Source organism: Patiria miniata, unplaced genomic scaffold (assembly GCF_015706575.1).
Source record: "Patiria miniata isolate m_02_andy unplaced genomic scaffold, ASM1570657v1 HiC_scaffold_29, whole genome shotgun sequence".
NCBI lineage: Eukaryota > Metazoa > Echinodermata > Asteroidea > Valvatida > Asterinidae > Patiria > Patiria miniata.
The window spans coordinates 19835859-19851101 of NW_024037068.1; the positions used below are offsets into that span (position 1 = coordinate 19835859).

Here is a 15243-nt window from a genome sequence, read left to right on the forward strand (position 1 = left end):
AAAATCTTACCTTAGAATTTTTAACGTCCAGCTTCAGGTGGTATTCCGGTAACACCGTAGGATCCTCGTTCACGTGTTGCAGAGCCATCAGCGTGGACTGCAGAATAGCACCGCCGTCCCAGTCCGTCCCTGCACCCCCGAAGCTGAACAGGCCGCCCAGGGTCACGTTGGTGAGGCTGGAGGTCCCCATGGTGAGAGACAGGAGGGTGAGAGTCGTGGTGAGCGTGAACCGGAGGAGCTGTCCAGTCACCATCTTTAAAGTCCTCTCTTGTGTGCGTGTGTGCGAAGCACAACCAGTTATAAGACTGCCACACACAACGAGTGCATACCTAACATATACAACTATTGCTGATACGCCATTGGTGCTTGGGAGTCACGTGGGTTAGTGAAAAAGACGCATGCGCAGTGGCCTTCAGCTCTGTCGACCGTTTGTTTTCCTTCAAGATGAGCAGATAGAGCAAATGAACGGAAGGAAGTGAGCGCATTTGATGCCGATTCTTTTTGCAAGAGAAGATGTGGCTTTTATAAATTCCTGAAGAATTCTTCCGTAGGGCTGATGTGAAAGGCTGGGGATATCCGTCCACTTCAAATTGAAAAGAAATCGCAATCAGTGAGCCCGATCAAAGGGTTCTGTTTTCATTAAGCGTTCACAAAACTATACACTGTTAGAAACTGTAGTCATATAGTCAAACTTGGCTCCAAGTCAGCGGCGTATCCAATTTATGTTTGTGCTGGAGGGGGGATGGGGGGGGGGCAAAATTACGAATATACTGTACGACATCTGAACCGTCTTAAAGAGCGTCTTAAACAAACAGGCAAGGCCCCCACCCCCACCCACGCTGGGATACGTCACTGCTCTCAGCTGACCCTTACTTGGGTCAACTGGGTGCAACCCGAAAACCAGTCAATGTAAGCATGGAGGTAGGGAAAGATTAACGGAGTATGGACCGGGAAAAAAATCTATTGGCTGAATAGCAATGTAGTTGAAATATGTTACGATTAATCCGATGAAATGCGAACAAATGAAAGTTGTTGTGATGTGTTGCTGTTTTGGGGGTTCTTTCTAGTTCTGAATTAATGAACGGCAGTTGTGTGAACCAAAATAATTAAATCATGTTCTGAAACGAAACGAAACAGGGCCAAAGAACTTTATGTAAAGTGTACAATTATTGAACGAAACACGATCGATCTCCCAAATATAAATAAAGACAAGGCAGCGATGGAACATAATAGACTAATTTCAAATATTGGCGCTGAAGCCGAGGGCCCCCGATTCAAAAAAAGGAAAGGTCCTTGTTTCATAAATTACTTAGCACCGAGTGCCTCGGTTTGAATTTTAATTTGAAATTCGTCTATACACGGGATTTTTCTGTACCCAGCAAATGGGTTCAGACCAGTAAATACACTTCCATAGACTCCAATGATAAATACTGAACTTCAAAAATCGGGGGGAAATTGTACTCGCAACTCTCACAGATACAATCAAAGCTATAGATTTGTTCTCTTTAACTTTCTGTTAATTTCTTTATTTTATTTTATTTATTTTTTTTTGGGGGGGGGTTAAGTTAAACATTGACAGTATAGAAATCATGATTTCGCCAGCGTAGGCAATGTTAGGCCTATTTACTTGGTCTGGACATCATCTTTCTATGGTGGCGCGCTGTGTAAAGCAGACGATCATGTGCACCTTCGGACCATAGGTGGCGCTTTAACGGCGGCACAAGGGTCCAGACCAGTAAATAAACTGCCATAGACCCCAATGATAAATACCCCCACTTCAGAAATTCAGGAAAAATACTCACAACTCTCCAAGGTGTTCGAGACATAAATCAAATTAAAGCTTGTTTCATCATCTATTATTTTCTTTTCAATTTGTGTGGGTAATTTGATGACTTTTGGGAGAAATAAATTTCCATCCGAAGATGATCACCCTTAAAATAGTCCTGACGCCATCGCCGTTTTGAAAAACGGTGCCTACACTCCATTGCAAAATGGAGCGCTTTTAGGGCCCAATTTCATCCAAATTTCACAAATACAAGCTAACAGTAAGATGCACAACTTCCACCCTTATTTTTAATATAACTAGGAAGCTGAAGCATTTTATTACATTTTACTATATTTGTTGGCTCAAATAAGAAAGCGACTGCTTTACAATGATAGTACCGCTACCACATAATTTCATCATATTTGTTCACAAGGGACTGCAAAATCCAAGCTCTTATAAGAATAAACTCAGGGGAGGATGCAGGAATTTTTACAAAAATCACACAAAGCATTCAATACTAACATTCTAGTCCTTTTTCTGATTTCTTTCGGCGTAACTCGCATCTCAACAGTGACTCTTTAATTCGTACATTCATGCAGAAATTTAATATTTCGACAGTGCAGCCACAATTTTTTCGTAATCTCAGAGCAGAATTGTATTTAAGCCCATGCTTGCAAAAGACAAAATGTAAATTTCTTTTTAAATTGAGATAATCATATGTTGCATAAGCTCCAGTGACGTCAGTGAGCTCCCTCAAGTCTACCGATTCTGATTCTGACCATCAATTCAATTCTAATATTCTCGTATTAATTAATGAGTGAATAATGAATTGCGGGCAACTGCAGCTAGCACCGGGTGGTTTCTGTGGATTTAGAAATTCCATAAAAAAGCAGAATATGCATTATGGCTTTACCCCAAGAATCCGTCTGTCGTACATGGTATTTGATAAACTGCATCCAGAAACCCGTTTATGGGAGACGCTCCTGGGTACTCTGAAATTTTGCTTTTGTAAGGAATAGAATCCCTAAAATATACCGTTCAAATTTTAATATGATGTTATGCGAAATTTCAAATTATTTTGAATTTCAGGAATATAATTTTTAACCCCGTCGAATTTCATAAAAAATTTTAAAAATGTGAGTGATACGAGATCTTGAGGAACGGGAGCCGTGTCCCCCACCCGGGGGAGGTGGGGGGGGGGGGGTTGACACCACTGGCATTGTCCACCACCCCTATTACCCACGTGGGCACAGGGTTTTAACAGACGCCTACCGAAATCTTCAGAACCTCGAAGATAACAATCACAGTAATTAATAACTTACAATTTACAATAAAGTGTGCGAGATTCAAAATTATTATTTGCGTATTACATATAATTATATGCCATTAAAACTTAAACAATAAAATAACATGACTGAAATTAAGTTAAATTTGGAGTTTAAACTTAGTAATTAGAACCTGAAAGGTGTTGTGATAATATAGACAAGACTATTTTAAATGCACTTTATAACCAATTACTAGATGTTTTCAAATTTCTAATGTGATAGTCTTACTCATACAACATGGTATCATACAAAATATGGCAATAAGTAAAATGGGAAAGGAAATAATTGTTTCCAAAAGGATTCCCAATAAAGGTATATGCCATGTAACTATATTTGGATCACGCCAAAAGTCACGATGCTAGCTACATGAGTTGAAAAACCATGGATTTTAGATTTGTCCGCAGCGATTTGGGGCACAAATTCGCACCGTAGGCTATATGCTGGCGAAGTTTTGAATTCAAGAACGTGGATTTCTAGATTTGTCCGCGATTTGGAGGGAAAAATAATTGGCACTAACTGACGGAGTATTGAGTTGAAAAACGTGCATTTCTAGATTTGTGCGCGATCTGGGGGACAAAATAGGGTGGCACTAGATGTCGGAGTTTTGAGTTGGAGAATGTGGATTTCTAGATTTGTCCGCGATTTGGGGAACAAACTTGCACCAGCAGGCGGAGTTTTGAGTTGAAGAAAGTGTATTTCTATTGTCAAGGAACAGAAAATATGTCCATGTTAAAGATCTACGAACATGAGCCAAGAACCTTTGGCTGGGCCCCATTTCAATCACGGATCCTAGACACCAGGATAAACGACTGTTCTGAGCTCTAGTACAAAATGCACTCAGTGGACTTAATTGGTTAGACGCGTGCTAACGGGCATTAATACCCGTTGGCGCGTAATCGCCAATTTTCCAGGTGTGCCATCGTGTTGGGTTTATGCACGATATCTAAAACGGAAATATTCATAAAACTGTAAGTAAAACTACCTCTAATTTAAAATATAATTGTTCCAAATTATTTTTAAATAAATACTTCAGGATATAACAGATGGTATTGTGCATTTTTTGTCGTCATAGATGAAGTATTTACCCGGGAAATAAACGTCAAATTTCGAGGAGAACACCGTTTACCCAAATTTCGTTTTTAATTAGGCTTTTATTAAAAAGTCATAGAGAGATAGGATGCCGAACCGATGAAACAAAAGCGATATTTCATTGTTCATCTTAAGGCTAAAGATATTGTTCTCGGCATTACCATGGTTATGTAGTTATCACTTATCAGAATTCAATAATAAAAACTAAAAACGTAGATCATGAATATTCAAAAATAAAATTCGCTGGCTTGACAGACTTCGAGGCCAGATCGGGGGAAGAGCCTTGCAAATCTGAAAGCCACCGCGCGCAGTGGTCTTTGTTGAAAGGTAAGATAGACCTCCTCAAGTCTATACGCCAGTTAATGCGGACGTAAAAGAAAACAATATTTACGCAGCGCTCTCTAACTATAGTAACCATCAATGCGAAAGCGCTAAAATTTCAAGAAGTTCCTTCCAACTGAAGTATAAAACAAACTAGATCTGATCTCGGAAGCTGCAGGCCAACGAATTTGTGTGTACACCTTATTTTGACCTTTGCCCCATAGCTGTAGGTCAGATGAAGAGAACACCCATGGACATTTTTTAATGTTTAACCAAGGCCAACATGTTGACAGCACTACTTTTGTAATTTTGAGCTTCTTTGAATTTGACCTATTTTGACCTTTGACCCCATAACTGTAGGTCAGACAAAGAGGTCACCATGGATATTGTTAATGTTTGACCAAGGCCACCATGTTGACCTTGATCCCATGATGACCTTTCACCCCAGTTTGGTCATGTGACATGTTGGGGCTGGACTACCGATATCTTTGACAAAGTTTAGTTGAAATCGGCCAAAATATGTAGGAGCAACAGACAACTAACTAACTAACTAACGGAGAGACATGACGATTTGTTGAGCTGCTATCCACAGCTGACTTTCATCCATGCATGATCAGACCAAACACTGTTGTCACACGATATGCGCATGTGTAGGAGTATGACAATAAACAGTAATCTGATTGTATAGAGCCGTAACCTTGATGATGTCATCCAAATGGGCCAGTTGAAGCAAATGCTCACGCCTTTCCTTTTTTACGGCTGTAACTCCCCTTCTTCAATTTAAAAATTAGTCAATGTTTGACACGTTCAAGTGACTGATCTGTAATTATTTGAATATTGTAGAATAGAGATAATAAAGAAATTGACTGGAGCGGGGTTTGAACGATTTGCTGTGTTCCCACTGAGTGTTCTACCAACTGAGCTATCAGCCCTATGTTGGCAGTTCACCAATTTGTTAATGTTTTTGTTCAAAGGGCGCTAGCTAGTCAGAATTCTTAAACCTGTAGACCATAATAATTACATGCACAATGAAAGTTAAAACATGTTATACACGTTACAAATTAAAACGCTAAATCCATTACTCGCCATAAACAAAACCCATTACTTTCCTTTGCGGATCGAATTAGAATACAGGAAACATAAGCAAGCCACCATCTCAGGGTCTTCTATACAGTGAACACTATGTAAAAATATCTGGATAGCCCATTGGCTGTTCAAAGTGAAGGCACCGTCCGCCATATTGCCGCCCCCTTAACAATAGAATCATAAACAAAATGTAATTGCCATGTATACCCTTGTGACTAAATTTCTTTTCTTTTTTTAAATTTATAATAAATTATAATAACCAGAAAATTTTTATTCGGCGAGATTTCTTTTACAATGAAAATTGTTTGATATGCTTTTAACCCTAAAAGGACCGGGCGAATTCCACACCGCCACCTGCACTTTTTTTTGGCAATATTTTGACCAAACACTCGTTTTTCGCTGTAAGCTCTTCTGGCTTTCTAGCTTTAAGTCTGGCGCACGTTTTGGTACCAAATTTATGAAAATTGACCTTAGGGTCACCGCGCAGCGCGACATTAGTTGAGGTTACCTACGAAGAAAAACACGTTTCCCCATATACATGTACATACTGCTTGCTGTACAGTGTGCTAACTTTCACATTCGATCATGGGGCCAACACTTTCTGTTATGAAAATCAAATTGTGTGAAAATCCGCCCCTCCCACCCTCACCTCTCCCCCCCCCCCACCCCCCACCCCCATGGGAAGGGCTGTGAGATGGTCCCCAACCCCCACCTTTTAGGTTAAGACATCTCTAGTTTATTGTATTATTCGATTGGAGTGATAGGCCTTTGTACTGGTTTCCGTACAGCATTTGAATAGAGGTATTGGGAACCAGCGCTTAGCTTCAGTTGTTTGTACGGTGATGGGTAATGGCCAGTGGGCTATCCATTCTTGATCACATGAAAAAGCAGAGTATGAAACTATATAACGCGTTCAAGCGGCTGAAGCTTGACTCTCTCTCTCTCTTTCAACCAATCACGGTTTAATCATTCACGCCTGCGCAGTACAGCACCTCCGTTCCCCGTATTTCCTCGTCCCCATCCTTCACGTACACGTTTTGCGCGGCGATGGGCAGGAGGCAGTCAGGCGGCACATCCACCCCGTCAAAGGTGTTCTCCACACATCGTCTCATCTTGTGAATGTGAACGCCCCCATTCGTCAAGGGAATGGTGGACTGGTATTCAAAACAGATGCGAAACGGATCCTGGTTCCCTGCGGATATGGCAAGAGCCAAATAGAAGGCATATCTCGAGAACCACCGTCATTTGTAATCACGTTTGAATATGCACGAGCTGTGACGACTCACTTCAGTTGTTCCCGTCATGCATCATGAATATTCGAATTGCTCCAACCTTTGAGGAAGGCACAGTTCGAGACCTACCAACATTCATTATAATCACATTTGAATATGCATGAGCTGTGACGATGTACAGGAGGAGGCTATCGTCACGCATCATGAATATTTCATTTGTTGTCAATAAGTGCTCATTATTTTTTTTCAGAATGGCAACGTTCAAGAACTACATCTTCCAACAATAGTAATGGTCGGATTTGAATATGCATAAGCGGTGACGACAATACTTCTTAAGAAATTACCTCAATTGGTGATGCATTGGGGGGGGGGGAAGAAAAAATGTACGACTAAATATATTTTTCAAAAAAGTGTTGGCTGCTCAAATTTGACTAAATTAACCGATCACAAGTTTCAATGGAAACTTGAGTTTGTTTAGACACTTCGTTGCTTTGAAAATATGATGAAGAGTTCAGAAGCGATGTTTTGGATTACACAAACTTAAGTCCCCTGGAATTCAAGAACATATTTTGTGAAAACGCTCTGCGTTCTGAAAAAGAAATATTTATATTGGCTCCTTACCTTGCTCCATGTCCAATACTATGTGGCCCAAGTGCGCACTAGATTCAAACACCAACTCATACGGACTCTTCTTATAGGTGAAGTTCTCTGCAAAATGTAAAGACGTCAGTATAATTATTATGATACGAGATTTTATGAACAAACGCACGTCAATCACAAGACCAAGACAATCATATTGCCACCTCAACAGTCAAGTCAGGTGCAGATCGTTTAGATAGTTTGATGGGTTTGTGGATGACTTGTGATTGAACAATAAATTGTGATTGAGTTGAACAGTAACCTGTGAGTGACTTCTTATTGATTATATAGCATAATGCGGTGGACATTGTGATCGACTTTTGGTTGAGTTATTGTCGACTTGTGATTATTTGTGTGGTTGATTTGTGATTAGTTCAATTGCACTCTGTCATACTAGTAAGATTCTTCTGATGATCATAATTATTACTCTTCACTTACAACCACACTTGAGCAAGAACTACCAGAACAGGCTGAATACAGGAAAGGCACACAGGGGCACCAGAGACATGCTTGCAAGCCTGCAGATTCTGATGTAAAAGGCCATTTCTCTAGACCGTAAAGTCTTCATCATGTTAATTGATTACTCCAAAGCCTTTGACTCATGCAGTCAGCCACATCAAGCTGTTTGCTGCAATGATAGAAATGGGTTTCCCGACGCATCTTGTTGCACTCATAAAATCTTTATGTGTAAACCAAAGGGCCAAATCAGATGGGAGAACATACAAGTGGTGTTTGCTATCAGGGTGACCGTAAGGTCATAAATTCTGCTAAATGCACTTCAAAAATCTGTCAGATTTATCAAAAATCTGCCAAATATCCCAGAATTGCTCGAAATATATACTGAAACACTTAAAATCATATGCAGATGTTAATCAAGGTTCCAATTACATTATAAACAATCTATATAGTCACACAACGATGTTATGAAATTATTGCGTAAATTTCAGGCAAAACACGCGTCACGACGAAGTCTAGTTCAAAGTGAACCTCAGCACCCAGACCAGCCAACCTGACCCATTATGCAAGGGTTTGTTTGAAAAGATTGAAGCTTTTTTTTGCAAAATTGCAATGGTTTTTTGTCAAATAACAATTTTTGCAGAATTCTGCCAAAAATCTGCCAAAAAATCCATTCTGTCAAATTTTCTGTCAAACTCGTTTTTTAAACAAAAGATATGTCAAAATTAGCCTAAAATCAGCTAAAACGGTCACCCTGTTTGCTATAGCAAGGTGTTTAAAGGTAAGGCTGTATTGCATCACCACACATGTTTGTTGCCTACACGGAAAAAGCAATGACAGATGCTAAAGTAGATCAGCGAATAACTCTAGGAGGTAAACATCTCTAACCTACGATATGCAGGTGACACCTGTGCCTCCTTGAAACCATCTAATTTGATTTATTATCCAACTTTGTATTGGTTTATTGGAGAGTGCTAAATAAATGTCAACTGAATTGAAAATTGAATTTCACATCTCCAGCTCATTGAAGGAATGGCAGAGGGAACAAGAAAGGAGGGGTCGTCATCAAAGAATGGACAGGAATGAGCTTTGTACAACTAACCAAGCGTCTAGCTGAGGTCAGAACAGCTTGGAGGCAGGAGATCAAGAGATGTGTGAGAGTGGTAGCCAATGTCATGTGTGACGGCGTTATATTCTCTTGCAGACTGATTTTGATTGACTTTTTGACATATACATGATCGATTTAACTGATTGTGCTTGATTTGAAGTTGACTTTTCACTGACTTGTGATAACTTTTATCACAGTTTTATCGCTGCCTTTCGTTTTTGTTTCGTGTCCTGCAAATGGTTGGTACACACGCTCATGCGTCATCATTCTAATTTAATTCTTTTTTATTAAAAATGAAAATAAAAATGCGAATAGGCAATCGGAGTGGTCATTAACTGCGTTTTACCAAACCAGTTGACATTTATGTTCGCACCCCGATATTCGGGGTGTGGTAATGATGTTAGGTACACGTATTAACCCCTTAAGGATGGGTGTAATGGGGACATTCCTCCACACATAGAGCAAGTGGCCCGCTTGACTGCACAGCCTTTGTGTGGTAGCGGGACTGCACAAAAGCAGCAGCTGTGGAACTACCCACTAGCCGTGTGCTACGGCATACCGCAGCTGGCAACTGCATTCCAATGAGGATTAGCGGCCGCGGCCATGACCGCTTCCCGTACGCATAAAAAAGGTGCCTGCGTTTGTTTTGCATTTACTAGCATTTCAACATAACAACATTACAGTAATCCTCATCCGTTGCAGTTAATATTTTGTGTGGTATAACTGTTTTTAATAAACATTCGGCTTTCTTTGTTTCACACATATTAAGCTCTAGACAGTTCAATGATGTACACCTGTCCGGGGAATTAAGTCTTAAATAAACGGAAATCTTCCCTACAAGCTGGTTGCGAGAAGAACAAATGTTTTTCTTAAAAAATACATCAGCTCGCAGATCCTCTCGTCCTCAAATTAGATTTACATTCCATGAAATGTAAAGAATGAGGAACGGCCCTGTTGATGCTGAGAACAAATTCCATTTTCCTTCCCCTTCATAAACTCAGATTCACGGCGGCAACTGTATCGGAAGGATGCTGGAATTTTCCAATAAGATATTAATATCAACGGATTATTCCCTGTATTTTGCTTGCACAAAACTGATTCTTCATTGCTATTTTCTCGGCTATAAAACCGCTTCTTTTTAAGAAAACACAAGTCTGAGGAAAAATGACATTCATGGTGGCGGCCAAACTCCATTCCATTTAACTTAAGATGTAGTGGCGGCATGAATGATTACGCCCTTTCCCAATAAACACCTCCCCAAAAAATGCCATATTGTTTTACATTGCAATGAAGTAGCTATATTTCAGAGGACAGTTCCGTTCGAAACTAAAATCCGTATTTTTTAAAAGTAGGAAGGTACGTACGTTGAATCTCTCGCCCCTCATCATTTATTGTGTAGGTGTTCGAGCATTGAGTTCCATCTGTGTTGCACATCACATTCCTGACATAAAATCCCTGTCGAAAAACATTAGATAACATAAATTATTATAATATGACACCAATATGTCTCCGTTTGACCAATGTCTCCCTACAATGTAAATAATTTACTACTTGAAATTTGTCTCCCACAGGCACATGTCACTTGTTATTTTATGAAAAATAAAACACGAAAATGAGACGAAGCACGAAATGAGACGAAGGGGTACCCCCCCCCCCATCTCCCTATTCCCTATGCAAATCCTATAGACTATTGTTGCAAAACACATCCCCCTAGATATCTCAATAGAATTCCTGAGATTCTGGCAACACAATGACCAACACAAAGGAGGGGGAGAGGATTCCCTCCGTCTCATATCGTGCTACATTATGAACGCTCTAAGTAAATTTGACTAGAAATAGTTTAACTTGTACCCAGCTAACCCTAGCTGAACAGGGTGGATTAAAATAAACACGAAACCGAGATATTATTGCTTATTGGAACAGAAGTAGGGCACATGTGAATCAAAGAGAGATATCATCTGTTAGGGTTTAATCTCCTCTTTAAAATGAAACCCTGATCATGTCCTTACATACGCGGTTGACTGAGCAGTGACCAATTTTATGAAAGGGTCTATTTAGAGAATTGCACCACTTTTCATGGTGAAATTTCTTCTTCTTTTTTCCCCACCTGCCTTGATTGGCAACCATAGCCTTTCAGTCTGTGACAAACAAATGACACCACAAAAACCACAATTGAGAAGTGGCGCAATTCTCTAAATAGACCCTTTCATCAAATTGGTCACTGCTCAGTCAACCGTGAATGTAATGACATGATCAGGGTGTCATTTTAAAGAGGAGATTCAACCCTAACAGAGGATATCTCCCTTTGATTCACATGTGCCCTACTTCTGTTCCAATTAGCAATAATATCTCGGTTAGTCAGCTGGGTGCGCGTTTGTCTGTTCTCTACAGGATGAGTCCAAAAAAAAGGAAACCCAAATGTCGGGATCATTTTTTAAATGAAGTTCTGCATAACACTTTCAAAATCTGAGATATGAAAGCCCAATTAATAAGCTTTCTTTTAGTACAGGAATCATTCAAATCACTCATGTACTTTTCAAGTTACGGAATTTTGAACACAAACAACGTTTTAAAGCTCTATCCACGGATCACACCCAAAACAAATTGTTCTTTTTAACAAAACGAAAACAATTCACATGCGTCCATATGAATTGTTTTCGTTTTGCTGAAAGAACACTTACCTTCTTGTGATCCGTGGACAGAACTTTAAAACGGTGTCTGTGTTCAAAATTCCGCTACTTAAAAATACACAAGTGATTTGAATGATTCTTGTACTAAAAGAAAGCTTATTTCTTGGGCTTTCATATCCTAGATTTTGAAAGTGCTACATGCAGAAGTTTATTAAGAAAATGGTCCTGTCATTTGGGTTTCCTTTGCTCTGACTCACCCTGTAGTCAAATCTAGGTGTGTTTTTTAGGTGGTGTTTTTTTTTAAGTGTTGCACTTTTCGAGAAAACTGTGAAAAACCATGCACAACATTGTGATCACGAAACACGACTTCGTCTAGAACACCATTTATTTCCAAAAATCAGTCAATTGACTCATCGTTGGAAATCACCCACATTTCTTGATTTCTTCTAAATGACAGCAAGCCAGGCGGATCAATTTCACGGGGTGTTTAGTACTATAGATCGATCTTTAATCCAAGTAAGCTTTTTCGTAAAAATTCGGTAGGTTACTTTTGGGATAAATGCAAATGATACTATATGCCTTTAACACAAAAAAAGCAAATTTAAGTCGTTACCAGGTGCGAGTAGGTCGTATCCCTGCCTCCATCGACCCAGGGACTGCGTCGATCGCGACCACTCGCTCCGCGGGCGAGCAGCAAACTCATCAATGACATTGTCAACATCGCAGCCATGTTGGATGAGGGGGAAAAAACTAACATCTACAGGTTTTCTAACGGCAGCAGAAGACTGGATTTACAGACCAACTCAACTTGATCTCCGTAATATAGTATGCAGAGTGATTCAGTAGTTTTTGCAGGTTGTATTGCAGCGCACAAATGCAAATTAGAGACTCTTTTCTTTCTGCCTAGCTCAATAAATTTACAATGTCCATAATAATCGTTTCTGCAAACTCCGTAGGAATGTTAATGCGGCTTCGGCAATTCCTGTGCGAGCAGCGCATGCATATGCAAATCAAAAGTTGAACGGATATTTTTTGTGTCTTTCCGTATATAAACAAGTATTTATGGGCACACTCATAACACAATCAGTGCAATCGGTAATTTTCCATGCAATCAAAGAAGAAAACGCTGCTATATAAATTACAGTTCGCATAATTCTTATGGTGCATAATTTATGCAGTCCAAATATTTCGAAATTATTTCTTTTCACTTCAGTCAGTAAAGGAACCCTTATTGTTTTGAATACTAGAAATTTTGGGTCGTGTAAAAAGAAATTCGTATACACTGAAAAAATGCCTGGGTTAATTTTACCAAAGAAAGGGTGAAAACTGGAACTACCCAAACTTGGGTTGTTCTATAAACAATTGTTTGGGTTAGAATTTCTGCTAAATTCAACCAAAACTTGTGGTCAATCAAGACCAAATTTAATTTGGTCTTGTATGACTACAACTTTTGGTTGAATTTAACATAAATTATAACCCAAACAATTGGTTATAGAACAACCCAAGTTTGGGTAGTTCCAGTTTTCACCCTTTCTTTGGTAAAATTAACCCAAGGCCAGGCAACTTTTCAGTGTAGGTTCTGTAGGCTAACCGTGAATTACGCAAAGAGGTATATCTCAATGTGCATGTTGGATTCAGTTTCTTAGATAAAAGGGCGTATATTAAGATGAATCCTGTTTTATGCTAGATGTGACTTTATAAGCAAGAGGGCGTAATAATAAACCTACGTCGTTTTGCCATCACATGTACGTTATTGTACTCGACGTCAAAGTGCCATCAAGATACATCCCTTCAACGAAAGAACGTTTTCTATTATGATTGTTATATTTCGTGGTAAAATGTTGCAACTGGTTTTCAATTCTTTTTAATTTTCAAAAACCAATAATGACAAGAAACTGACATTTGTAGGTTTACATTATTTTATTAAATATTTATTAATTTGTGTCAGCAGACCAAGAACTCTTTTAGAATTCCGTTGACGCTCTGTAATTATTCTTAAATGCATTTGAAGGATTTTTGTTCTGTTTGTGCTCTAGCGGAAAACACCCCCCCCCCCCCCACACACACACACACAGACTTGTTTCACATACCTAGTGTGGACTTTCCTTTCTTTTCGTGTAGTTAAGGAACACCAGTGGAAAAACTCATTTTTCTCAAACTGTGAAAACTCTTACAACCCAATTTTTTTTCAATGATTCCCTTTAGTGTTTCTCTTCATTCTGCTACAGATAAACCTAACCCAAAAATTCCTCTAAACCTGTTTTCCAGAAATGGGGAAACACTGTGTGGACGTGGGCAAGTCCACACTTCGTCGCTGCTACCTACATTATGTGGACGTCTTTTGTTCGGAAGTCCACACTGCGTATGTAAGACAAGCTCACGCACACACACACACACAAAAGCAGAAAAACAGGAGAAAGAAAGGAAGAAAAATGAAAAAAGAAGGCGAGGTACGAAGTCATAATTACTGCTAATTTAATGCACAGTTAACAACATGGGCGTCTGCAGGGGTGTCAATGGGGTGGGGTGGGCAAAAATGTCCCCGCCCACTCCCGAAACAAAATATAAATTGAGAATATGCTACACAGGAAAGTAAACGAATTTTGGGAAATAATTAGCTTTGTCCCCTCTGGAAAAAAATCCTGGCGACGCCCATGAACAGAGATTTGACCTCGCATTATTGTCTTTATTATTCATGTATGCATAACCGATGCATAGAGAACATATAAAAAGCCAGTAATATTAAAGTTAATTGCCGGTTAAATAAAGTGCAATCTGATTTGATTGGACAAAGCGGAATGATATGGCCCATGCTTAAGGGCCTATACATTTTATTAGTAAAGACTAATACGTATCCTAAATATATGCAAAAGTTTACGACGCAAGCTACAAAACGATTATTCCCAGGAGACCATTATTCATACCGACCAACCAAAGAGCCATCGCCAAATTTCTTTTATTTTATTCCGAAATCCGAAGCACAAACAGAAAGGAATTTCCACGGATTTATAAACCTCAATGCCAAAACTTCAAAAAATTGAAATGCCACACATGAAACGTGTATTTCATTTTGAAGCTTATGATCTGTATTTTTTTATAAAAATAAAGTTTATTTCTCAAAATGCTCAATCCTAAGTTCAGCTGTTTATATACTTAACTGTACAATTATCGAGTACGTACACAAAATTCATTCGTCATCTTGAGCACACCATACTGCTCAAGCCGATTTCTTTAAAGCAAACAAAATGCTGGATGAATATTTTGTTTTTGTTTTTAATCATTGCAGGATCTAACTGATACGTTTTTTCAAATCTAAAATCCACTGTAACGTTTAGTATGCACACTGTTAAATGTCGAAATGTACTTTTGAACGTCAAAAATGAATGAATCTTATAGTGAAAAGATCAATGGCGCCCTCTTTCGTAATATGGTTGTCAAAAGGAAATTTCCTTTATATTTTAAGATTTCCTTAAATTTTTTAACGTCCTCCGGATCATTCTTAGAAATAAAAAAAAAATAAAAAATTAGGGAATTTTTAGAAAAATCCAAAATCTGATTGACAGTTCAAAGACATTTCAAAAATATAATTTTA

General features: G+C 39.0%; 2 protein-coding genes across 2 annotated transcripts in view; both read right to left on the reverse strand.

Annotated features, from left to right (window-relative positions):
• LOC119736140 (gamma-aminobutyric acid type B receptor subunit 1-like) overlaps positions 1–1535 on the reverse strand; it is a 45616-nt gene extending 44081 nt beyond the window's left edge. The window contains exon 1 of the mRNA XM_038210153.1: positions 11–1535. Within this exon, the coding sequence (XP_038066081.1) occupies positions 11–253 (243 nt within the window). The 5' untranslated portion in view covers positions 254–1535. The remainder of the gene's footprint in view (positions 1–10) is intronic.
• A 4744-nt stretch (positions 1536–6279) lies between these two features.
• Positions 6280–12464, reverse strand: LOC119736232. Its single transcript, XM_038210271.1, has 4 exons — positions 12265–12464; positions 10386–10476; positions 7440–7526; positions 6280–6778 (listed from the first exon to the last, which is right to left on the reverse strand). The coding sequence occupies exons 1-4, from the start codon at positions 12406–12408 to the stop codon at positions 6549–6551; spliced, it is 552 nt and encodes a 183-aa protein (XP_038066199.1). The 5' UTR covers positions 12409–12464; the 3' UTR covers positions 6280–6548.
• Between the last annotated feature and the right edge of the window lie 2779 nt (positions 12465–15243).

Excerpts from the sequence above, each read along its gene's own strand:
- LOC119736232 (XM_038210271.1), bottom strand. The coding sequence starts at position 12,408 with ATGTTAGTTTTTTCCCCCTCATCCAACATGGCTGCGATGTTGACAATG. Across the intron at positions 7,527-10,385 it reads TGAGGGGCGAGAGATTCAAC|AGAACTTCACCTATAAGAAG; the intron begins GTACGTACCTTC and ends TACATTTTGCAG. Across the intron at positions 6,779-7,439 it reads AGTATTGGACATGGAGCAAG|GGAACCAGGATCCGTTTCGC; the intron begins GTAAGGAGCCAA and ends CCATATCCGCAG.